Raw genomic sequence first — 14,738 nt, 5'->3', positions numbered from 1 at the left:
TTGTCTTTCCCGTTTTTTTGAGATCTAGCAATATTGAACTTCATCCTCATCTCAGCAGAGCACAGGACTTTGTGTCATTCATTTCCTCTTGCATGCAGGATACAGACTGTACATAGTCATTAAAAGACAGGTTTACAAATTGCCTCTTGTTACTTCACAGGTTTAACAATGAAAGCACAAGTGACATGCAGGTTGCATGCAAGCAGATGTGATCAGCATTAAGAATGTTTTTCTCTGCATAGTGTGATGGTTATGTCATTATTCACTCCTTCCTTCAAAATAAAGATGCTAAAAGGGAAAAAGTAAGTGTGGCATTTGGGTGATAGCACTGAGAATCTATTGACAGAGAGTTCCCCAAAATGCCAATCACTGAAGATAACCACTTATCCACATCCAGTAGGATTTGCTTTCACGGTGAAATGGTGTGTGTGTCCACTTCAAGTGACAGCGAATAATACAAATTTGAATGCTATAGAAGCTATATCCAAGGGAAAAGGGGCTTTAGGAGTCTACAGGCTGGAGAAGGGTCAGTGATGAGCATACAGAAAAAGATAAAACAGTGGAGTCCAATTATCCTACCAATGTCTGACTTGCTTTCCCTTTGATCTGGTTGAACACTACTGTTTTTTTGTTTTGTTTTGTTTTTTCAGAGACACTAATGAGAATGTATCCTGGGGAAATCTTGGAGCATAAGGTGGACCAGGGTCCACAGTAGAAATTTCTCTGCCTAGGAAATTTGTGAAAAATACATTTGAGGAATACAATCAAATGAGAAAGGAAATCCATTATAGTATGTGTTCAATTATAATGATCTATATTTTGGTGGTAGAAGAAAACCTCAAGGGGATTACTGTATTTCGTTTCCTTAGCAAACTGGCTGCTCTGAATTAATACAGTATTAAGAGAGTTCTCTTTAAGTAAAAAGCCATTCAAATTGGCATCCATAAGCTTTAGGTTAATGAATCGTAATAAGAACAATGGCTACTATTTTCAGGTGCTTCCAATGTAAGGCATTTTCACATATTTCATTTAACCTTCAGAAGATTCCCACAAGGAAAAATGTTATTATACTAATTTGGTGGATTTGGAAACCGAGGTTCAAAAAATGAAGTAATTTGTCCAAAAGTGCTTTTCTGATAAGTTGTAGGTCTGGGTGTTTCAGCATCCTGGATTTTCTTATAATGGATATCCATTGGGATTCTTAGTTTCCAGGCATGGGTGAAATACAGCAATGAAGGGAGTAGGAAAGTACTCAAGTCTCTATCATTATATAGAAAGTAAACCACCAGCACGGACTCAGCTGAGGCTCATAGATTGCCTGTGCTACTTAATGTAGACCACCTGCTTGATTTCCTGAATATGGTCTATGTAATAGGTTTTTGAACTGGGGCTCTCACTCCTGATCAGAAGCCAACGTGAAGAAGGCTTGGTTTGGGGGCTGCAGGGTACCTGTTGGTGTGCGAGTTGTTGTGCATGAACCAGCTCCGGTTATTGTCCACATACATTGCCCAAGCTTTGTCGTCTTTTCCTAACATCACATCCTTCATCACGTCCATGCGAGCCACGCCAAAGGCAGGATCAGGGTGGTTGTCATAGCGATCTACCGTGAGCTCCCAGTAGTGGACACCCTTGGAGAAGCCAGTCTTCCCTAGCACCACCCGGTCATCATAGCTACTGCAGGTCACTGTCAGGTTGTCATTGGAGAGGATGATGTCGGAGTGCGCCGAGCCAGGGTCGAAAGCAAACCAGGCCACTGGGAACAACAGAAGGGAATCAGGTTATTACGACAGACCCAACAAGCTCAGCACCATAACATACTCCTGGGCAGGTGAGGAGCGTTGTGTAGCGTTTTCATGCTGCCATGCAGGAAGGAGGCGTCCAGGGCCAGGGCAGACAGGGGCACGTCCTGGGAGTTGGTACTCTCTGCACCAGAAGCAGACGGAGGACACACGACCGATTCAGCAGGGGTTACCTGGCTCAGACTGCACTCCCAACCAGGTGATCCGGGAGTGAAGTGGCATCGATTTTGGAAGGTGCAAGTCCCTTCACCTGGTGACTGGCAGAACAGTGCACCAGAGACATAAAGGGAGAGGGGATGCGCTAAGATGCCTGTGTAACCCCTGAGGCGGGGAGGCTAGGAGCTAGAGTCCTAGATGGAGGAGGGATAAAACACATGGAGTGAAATCAGGAAATATCCCTTCGGCAGAAGTGCTAACATCTAGTCGCTTTGAAGTTTTCCTTGGCTCTAGTGAAAGCTCACAAGCTGCGAAGCTATAAGCAACATAAACTAATTTTCATGAGTGACTGCGACTTGCATGTAGGACAGGTTGCTGTCCGCATAACTTAAAAAACACAGTTTGCGTGCTACTCCTGAAACTAACAGGTCAGAAATTTTGCTGGAGCAGTAGGAATTTCGGACATTAGGTGCAGATAGAGTGATGTCTTTGTACGCATCGTTACGCCTCAAGTTCTAAATGCCACCTATAAATATCACACTCGAGAGATGTAATTGCTGATTTATTGAACCTGTGAGACACCTCACATGCACTTTGGTCTTTGCTATTTGGTAACAGAATAAGGTTATTCCATACCTGCCAACAGCTTTTTAATGTCAACTGTTGTCATTCCAAGTGAAAGGCATGGGGGAGAGAGATAGGAAGCAAAATTGACATGGATAAGAAAACGTGTCTCTCTTGATAGACTAGTACCCCAAAAGGACTCAATTTAAAACGCCACATATACTAAACAGGTGCTCTCTGACTTGTACCTTTACCCATATTTAGTGCTCATAAAGAGTGCTTTGTATTGATGTATAAGAAAACTGGGGGAAAAGTAAGCTTTGAGGCATAACATTAAACACTACAGACATCTTTTCCATTTTTTAAGAGTTTGAGAAACTGCTATAATAGGGTTAGAATGACAATTAGACAATTTTATTGACATAAGACAAGTTGCCGCCATTTATTTTGTGAAAGAAATTGAGCACACCAATCACGTAAGTAAAAGATAATTACAATAGGTATACTTGCCTAATTGAGAGTAAGGTGCAGATTGTGTCTCAAAATTGCATCCTATAAAGAGATACTACACATCAACACTATGAAACAACAAATATTACTTGATAAAAGTAATATTGATAAATTATTGGTTGATAAAAATTACTTGTATACACTTAAAAAGCACCAGTTGAATACAGATACCAGAGGCCTGATCCATGAAAAAACAAAGCCCTTTTTATGTTATTTACTTTGTTGGGTAAAAAACTGCCTCTCTGCTCTTTCAAAATGAAAAGCACATCTTTTTACCATTTAATAAATCCTCCTCCAATTGATCCTAAACTCTGTAGCTGAATTTTTCATCTTCCAAGTTCAATCCTTTCCTCTAAAGTTTCCACAGTAAGAAGGCTAGCTGTTTTAAAAATGGGGAAAATGTACTTAATTGAAACGGAGAAATCACTGGATTTTGATAAAACTCTGCTCTCACTATTCTATGCACTTCTAACTCTGGTTATGCCAAAAGGTCTTCATTGTGACTTGAGCCCAAATTAAATATAACTAAATGTGTAATATAATCCATTTGTTAATACATACGTCTTATTAATAATTATTAATAATGACATGACGAATGTGTTAAAACTGCCTCCTCTCCTTAGGAGACAAGATCCTTCTCACCTGAGGGAGGGGAGGAGGGATGGTAGGAGTGGGTGTGGTCTCAGAGATATATTGGAATCCCCTGTGGAACTTTTTCAACCATCTCCCTTCCCTAGGCTTTGGATACCTGTACCCCATGAGAAACTACATTGTGTGGAGGAAGACTGCCTAGTCTTAAATTGTTCAAAGGTGTGTGACCTACAATTTCCAGTGGTGTCGAGGACTGATCTAGAAAATGTGGTTTTGATGAACACTGGGGGATAAAGAAAGGATCATTTAATTTTCTTTTCTATTTAGTAAGGCCTTTATATGCTAATTCCTAAAACATTTGCAGGATAATGTGCTGACTTAAAAGAATTTTACAAGAATTAAAAAAGCAACTTACTATAAAAAAGGACTAATGGCTGAGTTAAAAACAAAATATAAAAATTATGATCTTACTTTTGGTTAGTTTGCTTTTCTCCGGGATGAATTCACATGCAAAAGAATCATTTCCTCCCATCTCATGGCTGATTTTTATGTTTCGTTTCTATGAATTATCACTTCAATTCCTATTCATGTGTTAGAGCATAGTGAGTATGGAACAGCTGGAGTTTTAAAACCGACTCTCATATTCAGCTTTGGAAATAAGTTTGTAGAATCTGAATAGGGCTTTAAAAACTTTTAAATGAATCATGCCTTGTGCAACTCTTTTTCAAAACAAATATTCTGAAATCTTTTTGCATTACTTTAAATACATTATCATACATTTAAGATTCAACAATACAACTAGAATAATGTTCTTAAATACACCCATCAAATATCCCAAAACTCACATTTCATTTTATTCTTGAGACAATGTACATTACAAACACTGTAACAATATTTCAGTACATTAGACACAAGGGAAGAGTTTCATAACAAAGCATGTTGGGAAGCCATAGTGCACAGAAAAACAGTAAGAAACATAAAAGCACAAAGAAAAACGTCATTCTAAAGAGAGCTTGAAGTCCCTGCATCCTTTTTGCACTGTCATGCTGTGGCCTTCTTCATTCCAGAATGTGGGATGAGCAAAAAGAATAAAATAAAAACCAAAAGAAACCTTTGGAAATGTGAAATGTGCATCATGTGTATCCATGATTACAATATAGTCCTGAAGAGATCAAATAGGTCTGCATCTTAGATATTTTAACATTCTATTCGCTAGGCAGTGTTCGCTACAAAGGAACACAAGTCTAGCTTTGCTGAAATCAGCCTTAGGCTCTGTCACAACCAGCTTGGCTGTGGGAAACTTCGAGGAGGCCAGACTTTTTGATTACTCAGATCTTTGGTCATTAGGCTTTAGGAATTAAGGGTTTCTAATTCAGCTACCAGTGATCCCGCCCTGTTGCTAGGAAAACAGTCAGCCATGAGCCCCATTGTCCTAGCAGTGGGCACAGGCTTTTGCAGAAAATGCTTTCACTTTCTGCTCTCTGGATTGCCTGCTTTATAGGATGCTTTCTGCTGCTGGTGTGTTTTTACTTTTATTGTACTTTGTCAATAAAGATCTCTTGAGTCTATGTTTAATCAGACCACTCCAGGCTGGATGCACTGATCCAGTCTCCCAGACACTGCTGATTTCCTGGATACAGAAGGGCTGCAAACCTCCACATTACTGCCATGGCCTCCACTCAGCCAGCGCCTGTGCCGTGCTATGCCACTGCATGTGATGACAGAGCAGGTTATCCATGGTGGTACCAGCTTGTGCAAAAAGAATAACTTCACTCATTGCTTTCTGATGCCGTAATACATAGACCACAGCTCCATGGTTGCTCCTTCCACCACACAAACAAGAACGCCACAAAGCTCCACCATCCCGATGCTCCTCATACGGAAAGCAGGCCACAGACAGAGACTAGCTCATCCCCCTCACCACGCACATGAATAGCAAGAACAAGACACGCGTTTCAGAGATGCCTTCAAGGCACAGAGATCAAGGGGAAAGGTCTGAGGAGCTCAGCTCACCCGGTGCATTGAGAGACTGTAAAGAGGAATGCAAGCTCAGCTGGTGGGGTGAGGATCGGAAATCAAAGTAGGATCTCCCGGGGAAGCTGGGTTGTAGATTAAGGGTGGAGGAGAAAGGACTCATTCTACGGAGCGGCAATCTTTCCGAAGGCACTGGAAAAGGGAGGGTCTGTTCTTCTGAATCTGTGTCTAAATGTAAGATCAATGCAAACTAGAGATCAGAACTCTGCTATTATGTCCCCGTGCAGGGTTCCCCAAGACCTGCCTTAACAATGCATTCATACAAAGCCTCATCTTTCCCACAGGGTGCCGCACTCAGGCATTTACAAAACCAATGTGCCTGGGGGAAGGGAGGGAATTTTCGGCAGATCAGGACCCAAGACCAGAGGACACCTCGAACATCAAAGGCAATTGTTGTCACTTTCCCGATTTTTAGTGGTAGAAAATTGGAAGGTTTCCTATTTTGGAAGGTTACCTTTTAATTAAATAAAATATTTTTAGAATTGAATGTACAAAATGTAAAGGCAAATTTTACCTATTGATGACCAAGAGGATATTATTTTACCCCCTTCAGTTGTCCTGGGGGTTACTACCTATTCAACAATGGCCTGTTAAAGGGTTTGTATTTAAGACATGGTGATTTTTTACAAACTGTTTCCTATTCCATATTTTCCCATTTCTCTCCTAATGTATATTTTTCTATTAGATGGATGAGCTGATTTTTTATACTAGCACACTCCAGACTCTATCTTTGAATAGGAGAGGAAATGTGGGGTGGTCTAAGGAAGACAGGGCTGGACGAGTAAGCAGGGAAGGAGCCTTACCTTTGTTTCTGAATTATGATCAGACTCTAGGGATGTCACTTGACCATCTTTGTTTCTCTAATGATAAACAGACTGTAGGCAGTGGTGAGGTGCATTGGTGGCAAAATGTCTGTTTCTGTTCAGATAGTCAGGTTTGGCCTGAAGATAATTATTATATCAGACTAAAGACTTAACAATTATTTGACCTGGTTTTAGAAGGGCATGAGTTGATTTCTCTGAATTACTAAAATTGCTCCTTTCTATTTTGTCAAACAATAGCTGGTTCTATGCATGGTGTGGTCTAGTCAGAGGTGGATCTTTCACCAATTGAAGCCTTCTTAACATTCAGTCTAATAGCAATAATTTAGGAAATACAGATGGTAGGAAGGTAACATTCCATGTCCAAAATCACAAAGGAACTTTCTTCTCATTGAAATAATAATTTTGTTTCTGTGACCAGAGGGTATTTCCGTGAATTTTTTTTCTGGTTTGAATCAGTTAGCAGCAATTCTTTGCTGGACATACACTTCTATCAAAATGCTACTCGCATGTTGAAGCAAAAATAACTGGAGCGTGTGTGTGTGCAGAACATGATCCTATGTGAAGAGCTCAGAACAAGGGCACTGGCAAGTTTTAATTTAATACCTCCAAGAGTCAGCCTCTGAACCTACAATATTAAAGTTAGCTTTTCAGGCTTTAGACTTATCTGTGGGGGGATGACTTTTAAAAAATAGAAGTATAAACCAGATCTCAGAGAAAAAGAATTGCTATTTATGGAGTTAAGATTTCGTGTTCCCACTAAGAATACATTTTTCTTCTACCTAAACTTCATATGGTTTGAATGACTTCATATCATGTATTATCATTTCTTTCTTCAGGTATGATAAATCAAAAATTATTTGTTATAATCATCTTAAGGAGAAATTAGCCTTTGAGTGTAATAGAAAAATTCAAAATACAACACCCAAGCACCACAAACTGGCATGGGTTTCTTTTATGGAGCGAAGGCATTTACAACTATATTTATATCAATAAAATATTTTATTTATTTATTTAGTATTATTTATTATTTTTTGAGACAGGGTCTCACTCTGTTGCCCAGGCCAGAATGCAATGCCACGATCTCAGCTCACTGCAACCTTTGCTTCCTGGATCAAGTGATTCTTCAACCTCAGCCTCCAGAGTAGCAGGGACTATAGGCGTGAGCCATCACACCCAGCTAATTTTTCTATTTTTTGTAGAAATGGGGTTTTGCCATGTTGTCCAGGCTGGTCTTGAACTCCTGAGCTCAAAGTGATCTGCCTGCCCCAGCCTCCCAAAGTGCTGAGATTACAGGCGTGAGCTACTACACCCGGGCTAAAAGATTTTTTTATTAACAAGAATTTGCTTGGAAATGTATTTTTCACCAGGTGTGACAGTCAATTCATTATATTGAAAATATTTGTTGCTTTAAAATTTAATGGAAAGGACATATAAAGTAATATGAATTTCAGAGTGCATTGAATTCCCAAGCAGTTATCTGAAAACCAGTGAAGAGATGTTTACTGAACACAGACCTTGGGGAGTGTATCCAATCCCATCATAAATTGTACTCACCTTTTCTATTCTCAGCACCAAGAAGAACTTAGAGTAGGTGATGGCACCCCTTTATAGGGTGGGGACTGAGGGTAGCTATGGTTATTCACGGGATTAGTAACTTGGCACTAAGATGGTTATGGCTCTTCCTATCCTTCCATGTGGATCCACTGTTTACTGATGACCCAAGTTTCCTTGACTCCTTTCACTCTTGAACTATGCTCTCTAATCAGGCAAGTTTATTTAACATCCATACTGTACAACCATTTCATTTTTGTTTTTGAGTTTTTTCCCCATCTATGACCTCCCATTACCTACCAGCTGGGCTTTTACCGTATTTTCTCTAAGTAGCTGTTAACAACAACAAAAAAAATGCTATCTTGCAATGAGAACTTTTCAAATGAATTACAAGAGAGAAACACTTTCCAACTGATCCCAGCTTAACTAAACAAGCAATTCTCCCTTCATACCCTTCCCCATGGGCGTGTAGTGCACATGCTGGGTCAGCTGCCTGTAAGTCATCTATACCACTTCACATTACCTTAGATTTCAGGAGTCTTAGAGGGAAGAAACTTAATATCATCAGAGGAGCTGCCATCAAGCTTCCCCTTGAAGTCCCCTGGGATGAGGAACTCATTGCTTCCAGCCAGCTCCCTCTAGTTGGCAGTTATTGCTTGTATTGGTCTAGACATACCTCTTTGGGAGCTCCACTCTCCAATTGTAGCGTTACTATCTGGGGCCACATGGAACAGATCACTAGTTCTTCAAGTATTTGAGGCCAGTCACCAATCCTCTTTAAATCTTCCCTTTTCTGGGCTAAATAGAGTCAATGTCCAACCATTTCACTATGTATGGATTCCAAATCCTTTACTCTCCTGGTCATGCCCTCTGGACATGTTCAAACGCATGAATCAAAGACAATATGACAACATTGAGAACAGTATTGCCACTCCCTGGTTTAGCCGAATCACACTTAACTCACATTGAATGTGCACACACCTACTTAAGTGTGTATTCTGCGTTATGCCCATGGGATGCAGGAAGAATGCACACACTACTTCCTCACCTCCCCTTCAAAACACAACTATCACAATATGGAGAAGGCTTCTCAGCCATTCATATTCTATTATTAAAGACAAAGAGGAATGAGGTTGTCATTTTTTTTTCACAATACATGATACAAAGCTATGTTTCAGGTCACAGCTAATATGCAGGATAATAATTATTATTAATTTTTAACTTTATGGATCACTGGAGAAAAATGAGGAGCTCCTGAAGAGACTTTTAACATCACATCATATTTCATCACATGCAGGAATCCCGTGTGGTTGCAGAGCTTTGCTGAGTGAAAGCAGTTTAGCAAGAAAGAGCAATGGAAAACAGTATGTCAGTGGCCAAATGTGGTGACTCTAGGCATAACTATAACTCTAGGATGGGGCCGTGTTCGTAACGAATATGTATCAAGATATGCTTTCCATCAACTCTGTCAATGACCATCATTTTCCTCTTGCTCTTTCCTGGACTTCTTTCTCTTCCTCGCTAGTATTGGCTGGAGTCTGGAGTTAGGGTCTAGATAAGGGCAGAGACCTCTGCTTAAAAAAAGCAATCAAGAATCAACAAAGCAAAGATTGGCTGGGGACCACTTGTATTATTGACTGAGAATATCTAGGTGATGTATTCCTGTTTGGCCACCATATGTTTCTTTTGTTTCTTTATTTCTTTTTTAGAGACAGGGTCTCACTTGGTCACCCACGCTAGAGTGTAGTGGTGTTGATCATAGCTCACTGCAGCCTTGAACTCCTGGGCTCATGGGATCCTCCTCCCTCAGCCTCCTGAGTAGCTGGAACTACAGGTGCATACCACTGCACCTGGCCAATTTAAATTTTTTTTTTTTTGTAGAGACAAGGTCTTTTTATGTGGCCCAGGCTGGTCTCAAACCACTGGCCTCAAGCAGTCCTCCCACCTCAGCCTTCCCAGTGTTGAGATTACAGGCGTGAGCCATGGCACCCAGCCCGTATATTTCTTTTATTTGTTCATTAGCCAACGCTATTGAACACCTGTCATGTGCCAGACATTGCAGTAGAATTGAGCAGTTGGCAAACATAAAGTTGGCAGGAGACTCAACCATAAGAAAAATAATAATTTAGAGAAAATCAGTATCATATATTATTGATTGGCTTTTACACTTCTGGGGGTGGAATTTCTTGACTGACTACAAGGAAGAGTACTAAAGATTTTTGCAGATGTTGTAGAATATGTGAAAAGGTAGCCTTTGGGGTGTTATTTTTGGAATCTAAAGAGGAAAAGCAAACAGATTGTGGTTGCTTATGATAGTGTATACTAATCCAGCGTCCTTTGTGCCCTGGTAGAAGTCTGGGTTGTCCTCCTGTCTGGCAGTGAACAACTTCATAACTTAAGCAGCCCTTGAGCCCAGGTCCAATAAGATGGTTGTATTTTGGAGCATGGTAAGGCAAGACATGTCACTAAGAATTGTACAGTGTTAAAGATGAGTTTCAACTCAATTATAAGCCAGCTATAAAATAATTTGCTTTTGTTGGGAAGATTTTAAAAGACACAAAGAAATGAATGAAGAATGAGGCTGTTTTCATAAATGGTCTTATAAGCAGCCAAAGTCACAATTATGTCCAACTGGTACATAATTTATAATAAAAGGTGGTATTTTAAGCTTTCTTAAGTGTGGCATTAATTGCAATTGAGAAGTGAGAAACAAATCTGTTTTGAAAACCTTCTTTTAGAAGAATGAAACAGCCTTTGCCACCCCAAGGACAGCTTCATACTTCATCACCAAGAATACCATGGCATTATTTATAAGGAACTATCATCAGAAGAACTGAAAATTCTTGTATTTCAATTAGATACAGAGGATTCCAAAGGACTAAACTGCTTTCCAGAGTATCATTTGCAAAGCACACTTCCCAGAACCAAAAATAGGGTTCTGAATCTCAGTCCTATGGAAAAATGCAAGAAATTCCCTGGGATATCATGCATGTGTCAAAATTTAAAAGAACAAAGTATCTCTCTTTTCTGGGCTCTGAAACCTATCATTACGCCTCTCACCTTGGATTTTGTAAAATTTACCCAAATATGGTCAGGTATGATTACCTACCTTGAGAACTTTGTCCTGGAAATGCATATTCTTCTAACTATTTTTGGAGAGGCCCAGATGCTCTGGGTCAGGAAAAGCAGAGACAGAAAAACCATCTTTCAGTAGACCATATACATTTCCTTATATGATCCTTTATCAATCATTTTCTATTAGTGTTGAATTTTCAGTATCATAGGCATAAATTTAAGACTCATTATGACACTTGGAGGAGGCAGGAGGTATCTAATGCTGCTTCATAGCATTTTCTGAAACAACTTTCAACAGTAGTTTTAGAGAGAGAAGCCACAAAGGTACTAATTGTAAAGACTCAGAGGTCCTCAGCTCTAAGTCCATGGTTTTAGAGATGAGAAAACTGAAGTCCAGAGAGGCTAAGGGACATATCCAAGTTACAGCACAGCTGTGGAGGGATACAATAGAGACTCAGGTAGGATCAATTCCTGGTGGATAAAATTTTGGGATGATAAGACTATTGCTGCTCCTTTGTAACCTAGAAATATACAAAAGGTAAAGTTTACGCCACTGGCCCCAGGGCACGTTCCAGTGGTCTCAGTGGGGACCAAGGTTTGTGTAGAGCACCTAATAAACCTCAACTGTGTTAAGGATAAATCTTTTCTTCTCTAAATAGAGTGTTTAGTTTATGTAGTGGTTAGGGATTGGAAAGGCACACACATCACTGTCCTCCTTGGAATTTTGGCTAGAGGGATTAGATGGGCTGAGGTGTTCCCTGTTGTTGTTCTTCTGACAGGTTCTTTGTTCCTCACAAGGTTACAGCATATCTGGAGGTCTCAGCACATCAGGGTGCAGTACTTATGCTGGACCAAAATCACTATTAAATGTGAACAAAGGAGCTGGGCATGGTGGCTCATGCCTGTAATCCCAGCACTTTGGGAGGCCAAGGCATGAGGATCGCTTGAGGCCAGGAGTTTGAGACCAGGCTGGGCAACATAGTGAGACTCCGTGTCTACAGAAAAAAAAAAAAAAAAAGCCAGCTGTGGTGGCGTGCCTATAGAGCCAGTTACTCGGGAGGCTGAGGCAGGAGGATCACTTGAGCCCAGGAGGTCAAGTTTACAGTGAGCTACGGTCGTGCTACTGCACTCCAGCTAGGTGACAGAGTGAGACTCTGTCTCTGGAAAGACAAATGAATGAATGACTGAATAAATAAATAAGTAATTGCAAAAAGATTCTGGACAGATGCGTCTGAGGCCAATTTGCATTCAGACAAATGGAAGCATAAGTTCATATTTTGTCTGCACCATTAAATCTTTTCTGGGTGGTTTCCTTCGACGCACAGAAGAAGGAGCCACCACAATGAAAGGGGCAGTGTGATGCTGAGAATCTAATCGGGGAGAAAGACATTTTAATCTTTATGAGTAACATTGTCTAGGCCCACTTTTTAGAAAGCAATTTTTAAGATGTAGTTTCAAGAATCCCAACCTATTTGTCATTAGATAAAACAATCCTGAAAAATGCTGGGTAGATGGCTTGAGAGCCAGCCCTCTTTTCTCTAATTATTGCTGACTACCTTCTCCCCACTTTCCCTTCCAGTTAGGACAGGGAGGGCTGGAAAGCTTCTGTGAATAAATGGCTCTGTGATGTCAACCCAAGCAGGACTCTGAGTGCCAGATCTCATTCAGTAGTAACTTTCAAAGGCCTCAGAGATGTAGCTCTGATATTCCTTTTCCTTCCTGGGCAAATCTTGTCACTGCCAGCCAAGAGTATCCACTGGTAGCAGTGGGGGAAGGGCCTCTGTAGGTGACCTGCTCACTTGGGATGGGAGAGAGCTGGAGGAAATTTCTGCAAAGACATGAAAATGAGCACACGACCTGATAAAGAGTTTGGATATTATGCTGGAAATGACGGCCACTCCCACATCTTCTTAAAGCTGGAATGCTACTCTTTTCAACAAAACTCTTTTTTTTTTTTTTTGAGATGGAGTTCCACTTTTGTTGCCCAGGCTGGAGTGGAATGGTGCGATCTCAGCTCACCGCAACCTCTGCCTCCCAGGTTCAAGTGATTCTTCTGCCTCAGCCTCCCAAGTAGCTGGGATTACAGGTGCCTGCCACCACACCCAGCTAATTTTGTATTTTTAGTAGAGACGAGGTTTCTCCATGTTGGTCAGGCTGGTCTCGAACTCCTGACCTCAGGAGATCTGCCCAACATGACTGCAAGTAGTAAAGCCTTCTGGCTGGGATTTCTGGATGAGCACATGAGGCAGCTACACAGCGCTGCTTCATTTTGCCAAGGTGTTTTCAGTCACCTTGCAGACAGACTTTGGATGGTTTTCCCTCTCTTTCTTTCCATTTGGCTGAGGGCAAATAGCACTTTTCTAATGTTAGCACCACAGCGGACTGTGCTGAGCACTGGCGGCTTAAAATCCTGGATCTGACATATTATTATACTTAACCTCTCAGCAGCTCAGTTTCCCATAAGTAGAGAAAGATGACAATAATAATACCTTCCTCATAAAGTATAGTACTAAGAATAATGGGCCATCTAAAAATGTCCACATCCGAATCCCCAGAACCTGTGAATACGTTATTATCCATGGCAAAAGGGACACTGCAGAGGTGATTACATTAAGGATCTTGAGATGGGAGGATTATACTGGATTATCCAGGTGCGCTCAAGGTTATCACAAGGGTCCTTATCAAAGGCAGGTAGGGGCTACGTGGTGGCTCATGCCTGTCATCCCAGTACTTTGGGAGGCCAAGGGAGGAGGATCACTTGAGGCCAGGAGTTTGAGACAAACCTGGGCAACACAGCAAGACCACATCTCTACAAAAAATTTAAAAAATTAGCCAGACATGGTGGCACATGCCTGTAGTCCTAACTACTCAGGAGGCTGAGGTGGGAGGATTCCTTGAGCCCAGGTGTAGGAGGCTGCAGTGAGCTATGACTGTGCCACTGCACTGCAGCCTGGGTGACAGAGTGTGACCTTGTCTCAAAAAAAGGAAGGTAGAAAGGTCAGAAAGAGATTGGAAGATGCTACATGTCTGGCTTTGTAGCCACAAAGTCTATCTAAATAGAATAAATAGATAGACTTTGTCCTACAAAGTCAGATGTCTAGCCCCTACCTAAATAGACTTTGTAGGCAGAATCTACTTAGATAGGAAGAGGGAAACTAGAGAAAAATAAACAGAAAATGTCCTATCCTGTTCTCAACCCTGTATGATTTTTTTTTTTTTTTTTTTTTTTTTTTTTTTTTTTTGAGACGGAGTCTTGCTGTGTCACCCAGGCTGGAGCCCTGTATGATTTTTTAAAACAGGAGTACAGCTTGTCTCACACAAAGCATAAACCTTAGAACTCTGTGTATTAAGATGGCCTTGTTGTGTAATGTTTTCAACAGATGCTCTTTTGCAGATGGTTTCAAAGACTGTGGCACAGCCATGTTGGCTATTAGATGAATTAATTTAAAGATATACATGGCCAAGTTTTGGGGCTTGGGGGCCTTATTTTAAAATTTCATTAAAATTCTTAATTGCTTACAGTTATATTTCATCTGAAGTCACTGTAATTTGGTTTAGATGTGCAACTGGCATTTTTTCCATGGGTGTCTTTGATACATCCCCAGGAACTTTGCTTTCAGAGAACTAACCACAT

The 14,738-nt window shown here is 40.8% G+C and overlaps 1 protein-coding gene across 23 annotated transcripts in view; it reads right to left on the bottom strand.

Moving 5' to 3' along the window:
* Window positions 1-14,738, bottom strand: part of TRIM9 (tripartite motif containing 9) — a 114,960-nt gene that overhangs the window by 5,107 nt on the left and 95,115 nt on the right. For 6 of the 23 annotated variants that reach the window (XM_055289419.2, XM_055289416.2, XM_055289418.2 and 3 more), the window contains one exon: window positions 1,450-1,753. In XM_055289419.2, coding sequence (XP_055145394.1) covers window positions 1,450-1,753 — 304 coding nt within the window. Of the gene's footprint in view, window positions 1-1,449; window positions 2,150-2,591; window positions 2,616-3,029; window positions 3,072-5,633; window positions 5,823-14,738 lie in introns of those variants that run through there. The other 17 variants (XM_055289403.2, XM_055289404.2, XM_055289413.2 and 14 more) reach the window with 11 other exon arrangements.

The sequence above is a fragment of the Symphalangus syndactylus genome, chromosome 8 (assembly GCF_028878055.3).
Source record: "Symphalangus syndactylus isolate Jambi chromosome 8, NHGRI_mSymSyn1-v2.1_pri, whole genome shotgun sequence".
Taxonomy (NCBI): domain Eukaryota; kingdom Metazoa; phylum Chordata; class Mammalia; order Primates; family Hylobatidae; genus Symphalangus; species Symphalangus syndactylus.
Note: the sequence above shows the minus strand (reverse complement) of the source record. Positions and strands in the feature narration are given on the sequence as shown.